This window comes from Canis lupus, chromosome 7, assembly GCF_003254725.2.
Source record: "Canis lupus dingo isolate Sandy chromosome 7, ASM325472v2, whole genome shotgun sequence".
Taxonomy (NCBI): Eukaryota; Metazoa; Chordata; class Mammalia; order Carnivora; family Canidae; genus Canis; species Canis lupus.
Genome location: NC_064249.1, coordinates 20,603,815 through 20,619,936, shown reverse-complemented (window position 1 = coordinate 20,619,936; position 16,122 = coordinate 20,603,815). Strand labels below are relative to the sequence as shown.

The 16,122-nt window shown below is 34.4% G+C and overlaps 1 protein-coding gene across 8 annotated transcripts in view; it reads left to right on the top strand.

Annotated features, from left to right (window-relative positions):
- RALGPS2 (Ral GEF with PH domain and SH3 binding motif 2) overlaps positions 1-16,122 on the top strand; it is a 158,409-nt gene that overhangs the window by 126,677 nt on the left and 15,610 nt on the right. For 7 of the 8 annotated variants that reach the window (XM_049112183.1, XM_049112182.1, XM_049112187.1 and 4 more), the window contains 5 exons: positions 760-911; positions 4,603-4,657; positions 7,300-7,377; positions 8,970-9,075; positions 11,839-11,931. In XM_049112183.1, coding sequence (XP_048968140.1) covers positions 760-911; positions 4,603-4,657; positions 7,300-7,377; positions 8,970-9,075; positions 11,839-11,931 — 484 coding nt within the window. The remainder of the gene's footprint in view (positions 1-759; positions 912-4,602; positions 4,658-7,299; positions 7,378-8,969; positions 9,076-11,838; positions 11,932-16,122) is intronic. The other variant, XM_049112188.1, reaches the window with a different exon arrangement.

Below are 16,122 nucleotides of genomic sequence, written 5' to 3'. Positions count from 1 at the left end.
AGCTGGATTTATTTTCTATATATTTTATTGGTTAAACAGAAAATAGTGTCCTTGCGTAGTTTTATTTGTATAGCAATTGTTTTCTCCTGATTCAGTAAAATATCTTGTTTGCCTAAAAGCATTTAGTTCTTCCTTTACCTTAATTTGGAAATAAGTTTCTCCCAACAGTGCCTTTATATTTGGGGGAGATGTATTAACTATACAGAGTATCATCATAAAATCAGGAAAGCTATATGCTATTTTCCTTTTAAATTACAGCCTTTATTTCAAAACAGTCATTGTTTGTCTTAATCAAAATAAGTCACCATAAATTAAGGTCTATAAAAATTACTCCTTTTATTCCTAAATATAAAGAAAAGGAAACTGATTTTTTGTTTAACATCATTACCTTTGCAAGATTGTTAACTCAAAATGGGGCCCATAGTTCACTTTTGCTATGATTTTTGTGAAAATTTAATAGCTGCTTTCCAAAAGTGAATGTGAAAACAATTTTTTCCTGGACCTACAACTCAAGATGAAATTAAGATACCTATTACATAAGATATGGCCTGGCCTGGTTTCCTAAAATATTTTCCCTAAACTTAATTTGTGGCCTTCATGGTAAAATCTGTTTCTTTATTACTGTGAGAGTTCAGAAGTCCATTCAGGATAGAAGCTAAATCTTCTGTCTTGAATCTTTATGAATATATTTTATATCTTGAATTACCTGAATTATACCAACATTAATAAAAGATATTAAACCTATTTCTCTTTTTCCAGCTTCATTCATAAAATGAACACAGCAGAGTTTAAGAGTGCAACATTCCCAAATGCAGGGCCAAGGCATCTGTTAGATGATAGCGTCATGGAGCCCCATGCACCATCTCGAGGCCAAGCTGAAAGTTCTACTCTTTCTAGTGGAATATCAATAGGTGAGAAATACTTCTCTGAGAGGATTCCAGTTTATGTAAACTGGAATTTTTAATAAAACTCCGCTGGAAAAAAAGTCATTAACCCAAATACATAGATAAAACTTGATAAAAGCAAAGTAGCAGTTAGATACAGGATCATCTTACTTGTAGCTACTGAAGTTAATAAATTATGGTGTTTTAAAAACTGCTTGATGGTTTTGACTCCAGCAGGGGATACATTTAAGGAATGGAGGAAAAAGGAGATGGGCTGGATGAACTGATTACCTCATGCAGTCTTTAGGAATGAGGAAGGGGGAAGAATTGGTATACTCCCAGTTTTTTGGATTCACCAGCTATTTAGATGATGGTACTATTACCATGATAGAGAAGACCAGAAGAGCAATCATTTATAAATGATAAGGTATTTGTGAAGGATGACTGGGTTTGAGGAATTAGGAATCCTATTTTGGACATGTTCAGTCCACATGGAGTTATCAGATGGGTAACTGAATATATTACTCTTGAGCTCAAAGGGTTCTGTAGGTCTGTAGATATTAAATATAGGAGTTAGCATATTTATAGTATTTCAAGCCATGGGATTGGTTGAGGTCACCAAGGGAGAGAGTGTAAATAAATAAGAGAAGACATAGTAACATTTAGAGGTCTGATTAAATTATTTTTATTTTTATTTTTTTAAGATTTATTTATTTTAGAGAGAGCACAAGCAGGAGAGACAGAGGGAGAAGGAGAGAGAATCTCAAGCACTCTGCCTGAGCCCAGGTGTCTCTAGTATTTTTTTTTTTTTTAAGATGAGCCATTGAAGGAAATATGAAGGAGTGATCAGTGAAATAGGAATAAGAATCAGGATGTGGTATCACAAAAGCCCAGGAGAGGAAGTATCTCCAGGAAGAGGGAAGTATATAGTGTATCACTGTCAAATGCAAGAAATAGAAAAGATGAGAATGGGAATTGATCAGTGCATTTGGCAAGATAGCAGTCATTGGTGACCTTGGTAAGAGTTGCTTCATAGAATAGTGGAAGTGGAGCCATTGGAGTAGATTGGAGAATGAGAGGCCAGGAAATAGAGATGAAGGGGACCAGAAAAAAATCATAGTGAAAAATGATGTGAGGTTGTTAAGAAAAATTTGTTTTTACTTCCTAAACTACTTTATTTTCTGAATCTTTTAGATAGCATTATTTCTCTTGATTGTTAGAAAAATCTTTCAATACTTTTTTTTATTTTTAAAAAGGAAGAAAGGAAGAAAATCCCTTCCTCTCTGATTAAGTGCCCAGTTGCTCAAGGGCTAAGCCTATTTATTGTTAATAGGATCATCTCAATATTGATGAAGAGTCAATAGAAAGAAATCCGAGGAGTTCATTTTCTTAAACATAATGACCTCCTTAACCCTTTAGAATTCCAAGCCCTCTAAACAAAACTGATTTAGAGTTTTCCAGCACCATTCAACAGTTTTTTAATTCCAAAGTTCCCCTTTTGATAAATGCAAACAATTAAATGATGATAAAATTCACAAAATAGAAGACAAGTTGGGCACCTCAAATACCTCATTAATACTTCATTAATGCTATAAGCTATCTGTATGCAAATATCAACCTCAACCTAAAAGATAATAGTAATTTTGCAAAAGAGAAAGAAAGAACTTTTTTCCCATTAAAAATTTATCATACTATGGAATCTGGCATGTAACTTAAACCAAAAAATAATAATTTTTAAAGTTACAGTTCTCAAGTAATATTTGACATTTCCCCATCATTTTATGGTGATAATTCTTTAGTTTTTCTGTGGCTTTAACTTTCCATTGATGTTTCTTTGATTTTCACAAGATAATTACTTCATTCAGTTACAATTAGTGTCCTAGTTTGGAGGCCTTTATTTTAGAACAGGAGGAAACTATTTTAGGGATGCCTGGCTGACTCAGTTGGTAAAGTATGCAACTCTTGATCTGGGGGTTGTGAGTTTGAGCCCCATGTTGGATGTAGAATTTACTTAAAAAAAAAAAAAAAAACTTTAAAAAGAGAAAAGGAAGAGACTATTTTAATCTTTGCCTTTGTATTTTTTTTTATTCTAAGGTTAAGTGGGTAAACAATATAGATTTTTACAATCTTGTTTTTAAATTAGAACATTAGCCATAACTACTACCTTGCACAGTTTTTGTTTTAAAGCTATATATTCTGGAAAGAAAGTAAATCTATAACCATAAATGATAGATGTTTCACACATGCACACAGTTTTTAATCACAAAAGGGTTTTTTCCTTAGCCATAACTTTAACATACAATATTAATCTATACCATAGAGATTTTGAGAAGATAATACAGAGAAATTAACCAGTGCTTGGGACAGTGGCCTCTAACATCTTCTAATGTGGTACAGACATCTTAGATAACCTAAGTGGTCTTAGCTAAGAGAAGTATATTCTCTCTTGAGTTTCATCCTTCTAGAAAAACTTATATTTTCTACAAGTAAGTCATACTAATTATTAAATTTTGTGTTTACCACAAAATGCTACAAATCAAAAGATAGCAAGACCCTACCACCACTACCAGAATACTTCCAGTTTCTCATCTAAACCACAGAACCAGAAAATTTCTTCAGTTACTATTATTCAGTTCTTCCAAGGATAGTGTATATAGCTAGTGCCACCCTAAATATGTAGACAAGGTATTAATCCATCACATATAATGCATACTTTTTTTGGAATTGGAGTTTGTGTCTCCATTTTACCAAATGCCTTAAAATTACTTAAATGAATCAGAATTTAAGGAAATAATACGGATACTGGTATGAAAGTCTGATAGTTCAACTTGATACATAAGTGACATATTAATTATCAGTTTTATTGAGAGCCAGAATTATCCTTAAAATAGCTTTTTTTTTTCCTAAAGATTTTATTTTTATTTATTCATGAGAGACACAGAGAGAAAGAGGCAGAGACATAGGCAGAAGGAGAAGCAGGCTCCAGGCAGGGAGCCCGATGCAGGATCCCGGGACTCCAGGATCACGCCCTGGGCCAAAGGCAGGCGCTAAACCACTGAGCCACCGAGTGTCCCTAAAATAGGTTTTAAATCCCTGTAATCTCTTTTGGACTCTCGAAATTTATTCCCCTTGGTTTTTCTTTAGCTAACTTAAAATTTTATATTTTAACTTTGATTTTGGCCAAAGAGAAAGTTTTTAGATTGTTACAGTACGATTTTTTTTTTAATGTAGAGATTCCATCCTCTTCTACCTTGCCTCTGAAGGCAAAAATTAAATTTCATTAAGCTTTTTATCCTTAGGGTAATAATGAGTTTTAAAAGGAATACAAAGGGAAAGAAGTATAGCATGAACCTCTAAGAATTTCACAATTATTTTGGTCTTAAATTTTGAGAAAATTTTGAAATATTGAAAAATTTTGCAACTATGTACATTGTCTGATGGTAGAAAATAGTTTATTAACATAACAAATCTAAGCTATAAGTAGCCCTACAAAAATGTTTTATGCTGTTTTGTTATTTTAAGTAGTCTTGTCAACCAGATTCCAACATATTGCAAAATGAGCCTAGCAGCATTAATACTAGAATGAAGAATTAATATGTGGATGCTCACTCACAAATAATATGACTGTCATTTTATAAGTACAATTAATTTATTTTTTAAATATGAAATTTAAACTGTAATTCTGATGTTTAAAAAATAGAATAACTTTTGATTTTAGGTAGCAGTGATGGTTCTGAACTAAGTGAAGAGACCTCATGGCCTGCTTTTGAAAGGTAAGAAGAATTGTCCATTTGAACTGCTTCAAGCTTAGTTTGTCTTTCTTAAAAGATATGATCATACACATTTTAACAGATATTATTTGTCACATATCTGTAAGGGACTATTTATAAGCTTCTAACTGGTGGCAGAAATTAGAAGTTAATATTTAAGTCTTAGCTAATAAACATGTTTATTTGGTGACTTGACACATGTATTTGAATTTTAGTACCTTTAAAATTATAATTTTAAAACAGCAATAATCACTCATAGTCAATTTACCTACTTATGTGTTTAAAGTGAAATTATTTCCTTAAATTCTGATTCATTTAAGTAATTTTAAGGCATTTGGTAAAATGTTCTAATTTTCATTCTCTGCTATCTTGTCAAGGGCAAAATGACTTAGTAAATTCTAAATTATACTATAAGTAAAGCAGTTTGATGTTTGAATTTAAATTGTCACTAACAGAGCACACAGATTTTATAATGAAATACTGTAAATCATGCTCTCTTCTCCTTTCTTTATTACTGTAAGCTTTAAAAGTTGTCATGTGTCAACAGCAAATATCATGCTATCTTGATCTTCCAATGTAAGATCTCCTTAAAAATGTAGCCAAACAGTGAAAATAATTTATTTACTAAACATCTATTTGGACTTTTTGTCTTTGACCATTTCAGTTCTTCCATTTTCATATTTACAGGATGCTTGACTCTTGCGAAAATAATTGCTATTTTTTGTATATAAACTGAGCAACCTAAGTTTCTAAGCAGCAGAGTGTCATTTAGATTCAATTTTGAGTGCTATATTAAAATTGATAAAGTCGAAAATAATTAACCTAACTCTGTATCAGCGACTTTTTAGTAGAAAACAATTTTATTAACTATATGTAAACTATATTGGAATTGGTTAATTTCATGCGGTTTAATTGAAAAGTTATATTCTTGTTCTTGATGAAACTTCATGAAGGAGGGGATCCCTGGGTGGCGCAGCGGTTTGGCGCCTGCCTTTGGCCCAGGGCGCGATCCTGGAGACCCGGGATCGAATCCCACATCGGGCTCCCAGTGCATGGAGCCTGCTTCTCCCTCTGCCTGTGTCTCTGCCTCTCTCTCTCTCTCTCTCTGTGTGACTATCATAAATAAATAAAAATTAAAAAAAAAAAAAAAAAAGGAAACTTCATGAAGGTTTCTCTCCATTATGTGATTAAAATTTTATTTATAAACAAAGCATTTCATATTAGTCTTGAGCTTTTCTACTCTACTTGTCAGTGTTCCCAAGTCGTCTTTGTTTTGGGGGGCCCTTAACAACTTGTTTTTGCATATTATTTCTCTTCCAACCTTTACATTCAGTCTCTTTATTAGGGTTTGCCTAAAATGAGAAAAACACAAGAGTTGGCTCTGGCGTGCTGTCTGTACAAGTGATTTTAGTTCTTTCCCTCCAGGAAGAACATTATATGTTGATTATGGAGTGTATTGTAATCTTTAGATTAAAAAAAAAATTGATGAAAAAAATTGTTTCTCAGTTTGCATGAGTTATAAGTGAGTAACCAGGATGGTATCGTGTTCAGTAATCTGTCCTCATCCCAGCAGGTTACTTGTGAAGACAGTATTTAACGGTGTTACCTTCACATCTCAAAACAATATATTTCTTTTACGACATATGTTTTGCTTTACAGACATTTGCAGCTAAAAAAAAATCTGTACTTGTGCCAAGTTTAAATCTGTGGGTCTTGGAACATTTTGAGAGCAAATTAATACTTCCCAGCAAGATTCAGACATGTAATAATAAAAAGTAAATAAAGAACTAGGATTTTTAAAATACTGCTTATAGAAAGTGAATTTGAAAATAGTTCTCTGAATGTTAAACATCACTCTCTGTCCTTATTTCCTACAGAGACATCAAATATGTTGCTGCTTAAGTTGCTAAAATAATGCTTTTTGCTTTAAATAACATTTATCAACAGTGCTGCTTTGGCTTTTCCCAGACAAAGAAGTGTTGGTGTATCTTTGTGTGTGTTTATTTCCTTTGTTAAGTAATTACATGCCATTTTGGATAAATATTAACTCAAAGTATGTCTATCCTTTATTGGCTTTATCATTTATTTCATTTGATGTGGAAATAAAATAATACCTTTATTACTCAGCTTATCTCTTTTATTAATTTTCTTGGATTTAACATAAAGAATAGAGAGGAAGATATAGGTGTTTAGGCCACATTAATTTTAAGTTTACAGCCCACATTGCTTTTAGGTGTCTTCATAGGGACATATAATAAAAATGAGTTATTTATATAAACCCAGATATCATTTTTAAACTGGAATCCAAGAACTGGAATAGAAACAAAAGGATTTTTGAAGTATTTTCCAGGTTTTGATAGTACTGGTTATAAATAACTCAAATTATTTTAGCAGATTTGTGAAAGCAAACATATATAAAATGTATAGTATATACTAACACCTGTATTTTCAGTCAGTAGTCAAAGAAAACATCTTTTTTTAAATCTATACTGCATGCTTAAAAAAAAGAGGAGCAACCACAAACTATCCTTTTGTAGGATTTAAAAGTTATATTACAGGAAGAAATTATTATATTGTTCTAGGTATTGATGATTGTGTGAATAAAAGCATATGTAATATATACGATTTATAATGGAATCCAACAGGAACAGATTATACCATTCTCTCGGCCCGGTGACACGAGTGGCACGAAATGGCTATCGAAGCCACATGAAGGCCAGCAGGTACAATCCCCCTGCATTCAGGGGTCACAGAACTCCCCTCTGGTGTTGGTGATTGGCTAAATGGGTGTGATCTCACAGTATCTCTGTTCTTTCTCAACTAAATGGTTTAAAAACTAAAAAAAAAAAAAAATACCTAGGAAAGTTTTCTTTCCAAGATTTAATCTGGAGATAAATTTTTTCTTCTCTTTCTGATTCACTGAGCTGATTGCAAAACAACTTCCAACTTGGCGGCCTTATAACTGCACGGATCTCTCTAATGCTGCTAGTTTTTGGATAAGCAGTACAAAATTCTATGTACTAGTCAAAGGCTACTGTCACAGTATTTACTTTGCTAGTTAAGTCTCCATTCAGTTCATCTTTGTTAAGAATTTTTCAGATAAACTGCAGGTCCTGAACTTAGACAAGTCTATTTTATAAATAATATTTGTACTTTTAAACTCATTTTTATTCAATGGTTTATGTAATTAAACCAGGTCTCTTTCTGTACCATATTAGCTGTGGAAGAAAATGAGAATGTTAGATTGACGTGGGGCTGGGGGCTACTTGGTAATGGGAATCAGCCACTTCGTAATACAACAAATACAATAGCCAACTTCGGAAGTAAACTTTTTATCAATTTGGTGTCTAATCTCTTGTGTAAACCTCCCTGAGTATAAATAGAACTAGCATGAAATTTCTAGTGGTCTCTAGGTTTTTAAGTCACTTTGAAGACACCTAAATAATCATAAAGGGATAAACTGGCAAACTCCAATTTTCTTCCCTGTTGTATTCTGCAGATCATGTCAGATCCCCAGAGAATGACAGATTTTTTATTAGTGTGTATGTTTTAATTGACTCATGGAAGTTATTGTTGTTTTAAATATAGGACCTTAAGTCAGCTGGGGAAGATATTTAAATGTTTGGTTATTTTGTGGTGGTTTTCTTAAGGTATGTGAAAAAGAAATCGTCAGTTTTAGAGTTATTCCTTCCTTGGAGATCTGTTAGGCTATAATCAAACACACATTGACAGCATTTAAATATCATTAGAATATATTGCAGTATGCTATTGTTTTTTAATATGTTGTTATTGCCTATATTACTTCTCTTACCTATTTTAGAGTTAAATTAAGCATGGGTTTTCTTTTTCTTTTTTGAGCATCTGCTCTTTCTGTTTTGAGTTTTATATGCTTAAATACTTTTAACAAAAAGAATCCTCATCCTTCTTGCCAGGACTTAAAGTTTCTAATGGGAAAAAATGTTTACAGCAGTAATGCAAATGTGGCACATTAAGAAGAAGAAAAAGTCTTAAATCCTTAATTTAATCTTCACTAAAGTGAATTACTCTATTCTTTCTAAATTATACATGTTCAGATATGTAATAAAGTGTGTGTTTTGTAACCATCTGCTGACTTTAATAACTTCCTGATTAAACTTCCGTGACAGCTTATAAATTTCAGATCAGTAAGCCTTTATAATTGTTAGGGTCATCTAATTCTGAATACAGTAACAAAGTTTTAAAATTAAGAGTAATTACATTTCATATAAGTACCTACTTTGTAACTACTATACACAAAAGGGTCTTACATGTTCTTTTCTTTATTCCATTACTCTAGTTCTGCAGAATCAGAAGATTTGGCAGTACATTTATATCCAGGAGCTGTTACTATTCAAGGTGTTCTCAGGAGAAAAACTTTGCTAAAAGAAGGCAAAAAGCCTACAGTAAGATCTTATTGTATTTTATTTTTACACAGCTCTAAAAAATATATGCAAACTTATAGGACCCTAAAAAATATGAAAACAATTGAAATAAAGCCAGATACATAGTATACTTGAAATAATTTAGAATACACATTTGCCTCACCATGTTTCTTAATTTAGACTTCAGTTAAATCAGACATTAGGGTGTGTATATCAGGGTGCTCCTGTACTTCTTTCTGTCCCTTAATATAGTTCATACACGAAGGCATTTCTCAGAGAACCTTGAAAGTATATGCTGCTATGAAGTATTTGAGGAATAAATTTAGGAAAAATAAAGAAGAGAGTTACAACCCTAGAAAGTAGAATTCAGCCAATTTTGTTTTGTCAGTCCTAAGTTGTTTATTTGAATCTCTGTAATGCGCTTTTATTTCCATTCATGAAATAAAACCCAGATATTCAGTGTCCTCCAAACCATTGTTATAGTTTTTAAAAATGATAAAAGTTAAGCAGCAGAAAGCCTTTTGTGTGTAACATAGAAGTTTCTTCTTTCCCAGCAGCAGCGAGCAGTTTGCTAAAAAAAGAAGACGTTTTTCTTTTCTGAAATAATAGTATAATTTATCTAGTTTGGAATAAAAACTTCAACGTGTATCCAAACAACACTTTTGAAGATATGAGGGCTTCTTAAAATGTAAAAATGGTCTACATGTAAGCATCCAGTTTTGCTGCTTACATTACAGTAAACCTCAGGTGCATACAGCCAAAAAGCTACACTAGGCCAGCTAGTAAAAACTAGGAGTAGCGTGTCAGTTGAGGCATTACCACACTTTGTGCACCAGATGCTGGAAATAGAGCAGCAAACAAGATGAGGCAAAGTGCCCGCCTTGTGCAGATGACATTCCAGTGAAACACATAGAAAGTAAGCCCTTGAAATAAGGAAATGAAATGGTGAGTGAGAAGGTGAGGAGAGGTGCACAGTGAGGCATCTGAGCTGCCATCTGAATGAAGCGGGTAAGCTAACCATGTGAGGCTTTCGAGTTCAGGAGGTTAGGAGGCCTGTGGAGCTGAGGCACAGAGGTGGAGGAGGCCAAGTCAGAGAGTACGGTTAGGGTTGCTTGATGATGTGTTAGATGCGATGTCTGACAGAGAGTGGAAGTGAAGGCGGTATCTGGGTTGGGGGCTAAGCTAGATGAATGTTGGGGACATTTACTGAAATAGGGAAAGTTTTTTTTTAAGAGAGGCTGGTAAGTCTTGGCTAAGTTCACTTTAATGACCTTTTTAGGCATATAAGTGGAAATGTTGATTTAGCTCTAAAAAGTAGAGTTCACAAGTTCAGCAGAGAGGTGGTGGCCAGATGTAGAGATTTGGGTGTCGTTAGCATACAGATAGTATTTGAAGTATGGGAGCAGGTGAGACAGATTATCTGTGGAAGACAGTTTAGTGGGGAAGAAAAGAGGACCAGGAAGAGAACTCCGTGGCTTATAAAGGTCTGCAAGATTTCAAAAAAAAAATAAAATTAAAAAAAATAATAATAAAGGTCTGCAAGAAGAAGCCTAGAGGACGACAAAGGACGTATTAGCAGAGAAGTGTACCAGTTAAAGTATTTCAGGGAGGAGATAGCAGCCAGCCATGTTGAATATTGTTAGGAGGTTGACCGAATATTGTTAGGATGTTGACCAGGGTAACAGAGGCTTTGGTAAAAATGTCAGCAATCAGTGTGACCTTGACAGCAGCAGCCAAACTGATAATAACCTGAGGAGAAAATGGGCAATACAGAAGTAGAGTCAGGAAGCAGAGACACCTCACAAGAGGTTATGCTGTAGACAGGAGCAGAGAAATCTGGTGCTATCTGATGGGGCAGGGGAAGGGGCAGTGGAGGGATTTTTCAAAGACGAGAGTGCTCTGAAGCCTCATTTGTGTGCTGATAGTAGAGGGAGAGAAATCAAGATGCAGTGGAGAGAGGAGTAAATTATTTCAAAAGCAGATTTCTTGAGGAAATGATAGTAGAAATCTAGGGCATGGAAGGAGAGTGGGGTTTCTCCTTTGGTAGAAGCAGCATTAACTCTTCTGTTGGAGCAGAAAGAAAGGCTAAGTATATATGGATCTATGATCGGGTAGTGAGATGGAATTGGTTTGGAAAGATGAGTTAGTCCTCGGCAGATTTCACCTATTTTTTTCTGGGCAACGCTACTTTAAGGAGACGGAGTACTATGATTTGTAAGAGAAAGAATGAAGAGGTTATCTTCAGAGAGAAAGAGTGTAGTGACTTCATTTCATAAAAATGAAGTACTGTTGTTTTCTATTTGAGGTTGCCGGTTATAATTTTATCAGTTGGCACAATTGTGTGATATCTCCAGCCACGTTCAGCTGTTACAATGTGTCAAGTAATCAGATGGTTAGATTTAAATAGGGCTAGATTTATATCAGGAGAGAGGGACAGTGAGATTCAAGTATTTGGAAGGAAACGGAGATATAGTGCTGGACCATGTGGTATTGGCTAAATACGAAGAAGGGAGAGGGAGGAGGATACAGGATGGGGAGGCAATGGCAATGCTAGATGTTAAGAACTGGTAGGATTTTTTTGATGAAACCAATAGTTATCTGAATGCAAGTAGTAGTAGAATATAGTCAATAGAAGTGATAAGAATATGGGAGATAAAGATTTCAGAAGTGATTCAGCTCTAAGATCAGGCTAAGGTGGCTGTAATGGAGCTAAAGGTCATGGCACTAAGAAAGTAAAGGGACTGAGAAGCTGGTAGTGGTATATTCATGTGTGTGTCTTTTCAGGTAGCATCGTGGACAAAGTATTGGGCAGCTTTGTGTGGGACACAACTTTTTTACTATGCTGCCAAATCTCTAAAAGCTACAGAAAGAAAACATGTAAGTATTTGTCTAAATTGTTAGCCAGAGTTTCACTGCTTTTCCAGAGTTATAAAGAAAGTAGTCCTAATGGAATATAACACTTTGGATTTTTTCCATATTCTAATCCAGAAGTTCTTACATCTATTCCTTGGGTGAGTGTTGTGGTAGAATTATTTTTATTTAGTAAGACCATCCCAGGGAAGGTTTTGGAATAACTTCCACATTCACCAAGTTTCTTTTTTTGAATGCTGTTTTTCCATCAAACGGTCAATAGTGCACATTAACAATATCTATCTTGGCATTAAAACCTTCCCAAGCCTGAGTTCCTTGTTCAGAAAATAGTTGAAAATTATTGCTTTGGAGTCTCCGTTCATAATCTGTAAAATGTGAAAAATTGGGACCATCATCTAAAGTTCTTTCCACTTCAATCTCTGGCGAAGTGGTTTTTCTCAACAGTGAAGAGGAGTAATAGTTACTGTGCTAACTACAGTCCACTTTCTTGTGTGCGTATTACTTAGAAGAAGCTTCTCAATGCACTTTTCTCCAAATGTAGAGTCTTCCTATAAATCTTTTTTGCATGCTGTTTTGTTTTTATATGCTAGTAATACAGTGTTTGAAAGGAAGAAATTTTCCATGTTGCATTAATAAAATCCCCTTGAGAAGAATTTTATTTCTAAGTCATGTATTTTGCAGGGAAATTAAGTGGTTTACCATGCTGAGGAAAGGTAATCCACTAAAAAAAAAAAAAAAAAAAAAAAAAAATATCGAGCCTTTTACTATATATAAATTACCCAATGACATTGCATAACTCAGAGAAGCTCTTCTTTATTCTTATAGTTCTGGTTCTTTATAGTGAAACCAGAGGTATAGAAGAGTACATTTTTTGGTTTAAATGAATGTTAGAAGTGCCGTTAAGATAGTATCACCTGCCTTCCTTCCTTACTCGCCATACCCACACCTGTCATTGTCCTGAATTCCACATTAATCATTGCCTTTCTTTTCTTTAGAGTTTACCTTATATGTTTCCTTAACACATTGCTTCTTTTTTGAACGGTACCTGAATGGAATCATATAAAATCTGAAATTCTGGTGCTTTTTTTCCTTTTGGAAATGGAGAGGGTGGAGGAGGGGCAGAGGGAGAAAGAGAGACTCTTAAGCTTCATGTGGAGCCCAATTTGGGGCTCGATCTCACAACCCTGAGATCATGATCTGAACTGAAATCAAGAGTCAGACACTTAACCAATTGACCCACCCAGGCGCCTCTAAAGTTCTGGCTTTTTTTGCCCACTATTGTTTTCCAATTATTTAGAGACCATCCTCTTGTGAAGTAAAGGACTGGGGCTCTTTTTTTGTCAAAGTGACCAATGCTAGCACACCCAACAGAGTTATGCAGATCAGTTCCACCCAAACATTTGGCAGAATAATTACCTCTGATTAACACTGCTGTCCTCAAGAGGAAGAAAAGGGGTTGCTATAGCTAAATTAAATCCTTTGTGTTCAGATACGGTTAACTCTTCACATAGCCACTTTGAGATGCCTGGCTCGATTTCAGTTAGTTGACAATTATAAAGAAGCAGCTATTCAAAATTAAATGTTTTTTGCTTTGTGCTTGCTTCAGCAGCACATATACTAAATGTTTTTTGTTTTTCCCAAACTCTAATTAGAAAGAAGCCAAATGGGGCAGACCCCGTGGCCCAGCGGTTTAGTGCCGCCTTCAGCCCAGGGCGTGATCCTGGAGACCCAGGATCGAGTCCCACATCAGGCTCCCTGCATGGAGCCTGCTTCTCCCTCTGCCTGTGTCTCTGCCCCCCCCCCTCTCTCTCTCTGTCATGAATAAATAAATAAAATATTTGAAAGAAAGAAAAGAAAGAAAGAAAAGAGAGAGAGAGAAAGAGAAAGAAAAAAAAGAAAGAAAGAAAGAAGAAAGAAAGAAAGAAAGAAAGAAAGAAAGAAGAAAGAAAGAAAGGAAGGAAGGAAGGAAGGAAGAAGCCAAATGAAATGAGAGCATAGTGGGTCGTGAGGAAATCAAATTGAGTGCCAAGGAAATGGACTGTATTCCTAATTTTTTTTAATTAAAACTGTTAAGGTTAAAGAAGGAATTACAAGGACTACATAGAGAGTATAGAGACAGGCTCATGTTTATATTATGGTATCAATTTTGGAAGAAATGTGGCATGGAACTAAAAGCAATGAAGGAAAAACTTTTTGAAATCCTTTTCAAACAAAATTGAAATACAAATTGGAAGAAAATATTGGCTATATATGAGCAATAGATAAAGTATTAAAATATATTGTATAAACATAGCACCATCTATGTAGTGTTCTTGCCAAAAATTTAACCTGAATCCAATCATGAAGAAACAACCAAATCCAGATTCTGAGACTTTCTATAAAACATTCTATAAGGCTTGGATTCTTAAGACCAGAATTTGGTAGATGGAGGAGGTGGGGGGAACAGGAAGACTATTAGAAATTAGAAGAGACTAAAGAGTCTGAGAAGTAAATGCAATATGTGTACTTTGTTGAATCCTTTTTTTTTTTTAAATTACAAAAGTCATAGTTGGGATAATAAAAGAAACTTTAATATGGACTTTATAAAAAATAATGTGTCTGTTAAATTTCTTAGATACTTATATTGTGGTTATATAGAAATACATTCTTAGGCTACACATACTGAAATATTTAGGACTTGGTTTTATGATGTCTGCAGTTCAAAAAAGATCAAGTAAATGTACAAAATGGAGATTCGTGGATAACCACTGTGGCATTCTTTCGACTTTGTAGTTTCAACCTTTCAAAATTAAAAGCTAGAGGGGAAAAACATTACTAATGAAAATATACTGTTCATATATGTCTATAAATGCAGAAGGAGGAAATCTGGAAACCTGTAAGCCTGAGTTTTCTTACCCTCTACCCAGTGTTTTTGCCTATGAGGAACAGAATAGGCTTGGCCGGGTAGAATAACTAGGGAGGGAGAAGGGGGGGGGGGGGGACTTGTATTATATCTACATTTTTGATGTTTTAAAATGAAAACATTCACTGTAAAAATACCTGTTAACGGAAGTTTATTCATTGTAAAAAAAAAAAAAAAAACGTTTTGCAGGTATGTTTGAGCCCAACACTGTATGGTACAGAGTGAATAACTACTGTTTGATTAGTTGAATTTTTAAAAACCAAGACTGCACCTGAAAAATATGTAACAAAACTAAAGGCCTTCCACAGCCCAGTGAGAATAGAACAGAACACTAGAAAAAGGGAAGGAGGACATAAATAGAAGATGAAATATAAGTGGCTAATAAACATGAAAACATTACTATTAGGCAAAAACTTTGAAGATCATTAACAGCATTGGCCATGGTGTAGGGAAACAGACTATTATCCATGATTTGCAGAAATTTAAATTGGTATTATTTTTGTGGTGGGCAGTCCAGTCTATATTTAACTTAATAATAACCAGCAGTTCCTTATCTGAGAATCTGTCCTGTGGGAATCCTTGAACAAGTGCACAAAGATATCTGTAGAAGAATATTCTTATAGTGTTTATAATAGCAATCTATAAACACTCAAAATACGTTTCAATAAGGAAATACTGACAAGTGAAAACCACAAGTCAGTATAAATATGCCCCCATTTGTATAGTTGACCCTTGAACAACTAGGTTAGAGGCAGCTACTCCACCTCCCTCCCATGCCTTTGCTGTTTAAAATCTGTGTAAAACTCTCAGCTCCCAAAAAACGTAACTACCAATAGCTTACTAATTAATGATCAAAAACTTTACCACTAACAGTCGATACATTTTGTATATATATTATATGATGTATTCCTATAATAAAGTAAGCTAGGAAAAAATGATATTAAGAAAATCATAAGGAAAAAAATACACTTACTGTAATGTATTTGTCCAAAAAAAAAAAATCGACATTTTAAGTAGACCTGCATAGTTCAAACCTATGTTGTTCAAAGGTCAGCTGTAAATGAAAACCCACAGCATCAAAAAAGTTTTTAGTGTACATACATAGAGAAAGGTCCAGAGCTATACCCCAAATGATGATGAAATTGGGGGAGTGAGATGAGATTCAGCTGGTGGTCAAGGGGCATTTGCACTCTGTATGCTTCAGCCTTCTATACAAAGAGAGGTTTATGTGGCTTATTTTATTTTTTAGGGTTAGGAAAAGAACATTGGAAAATTAGGCTATCTGCTTTTAACAT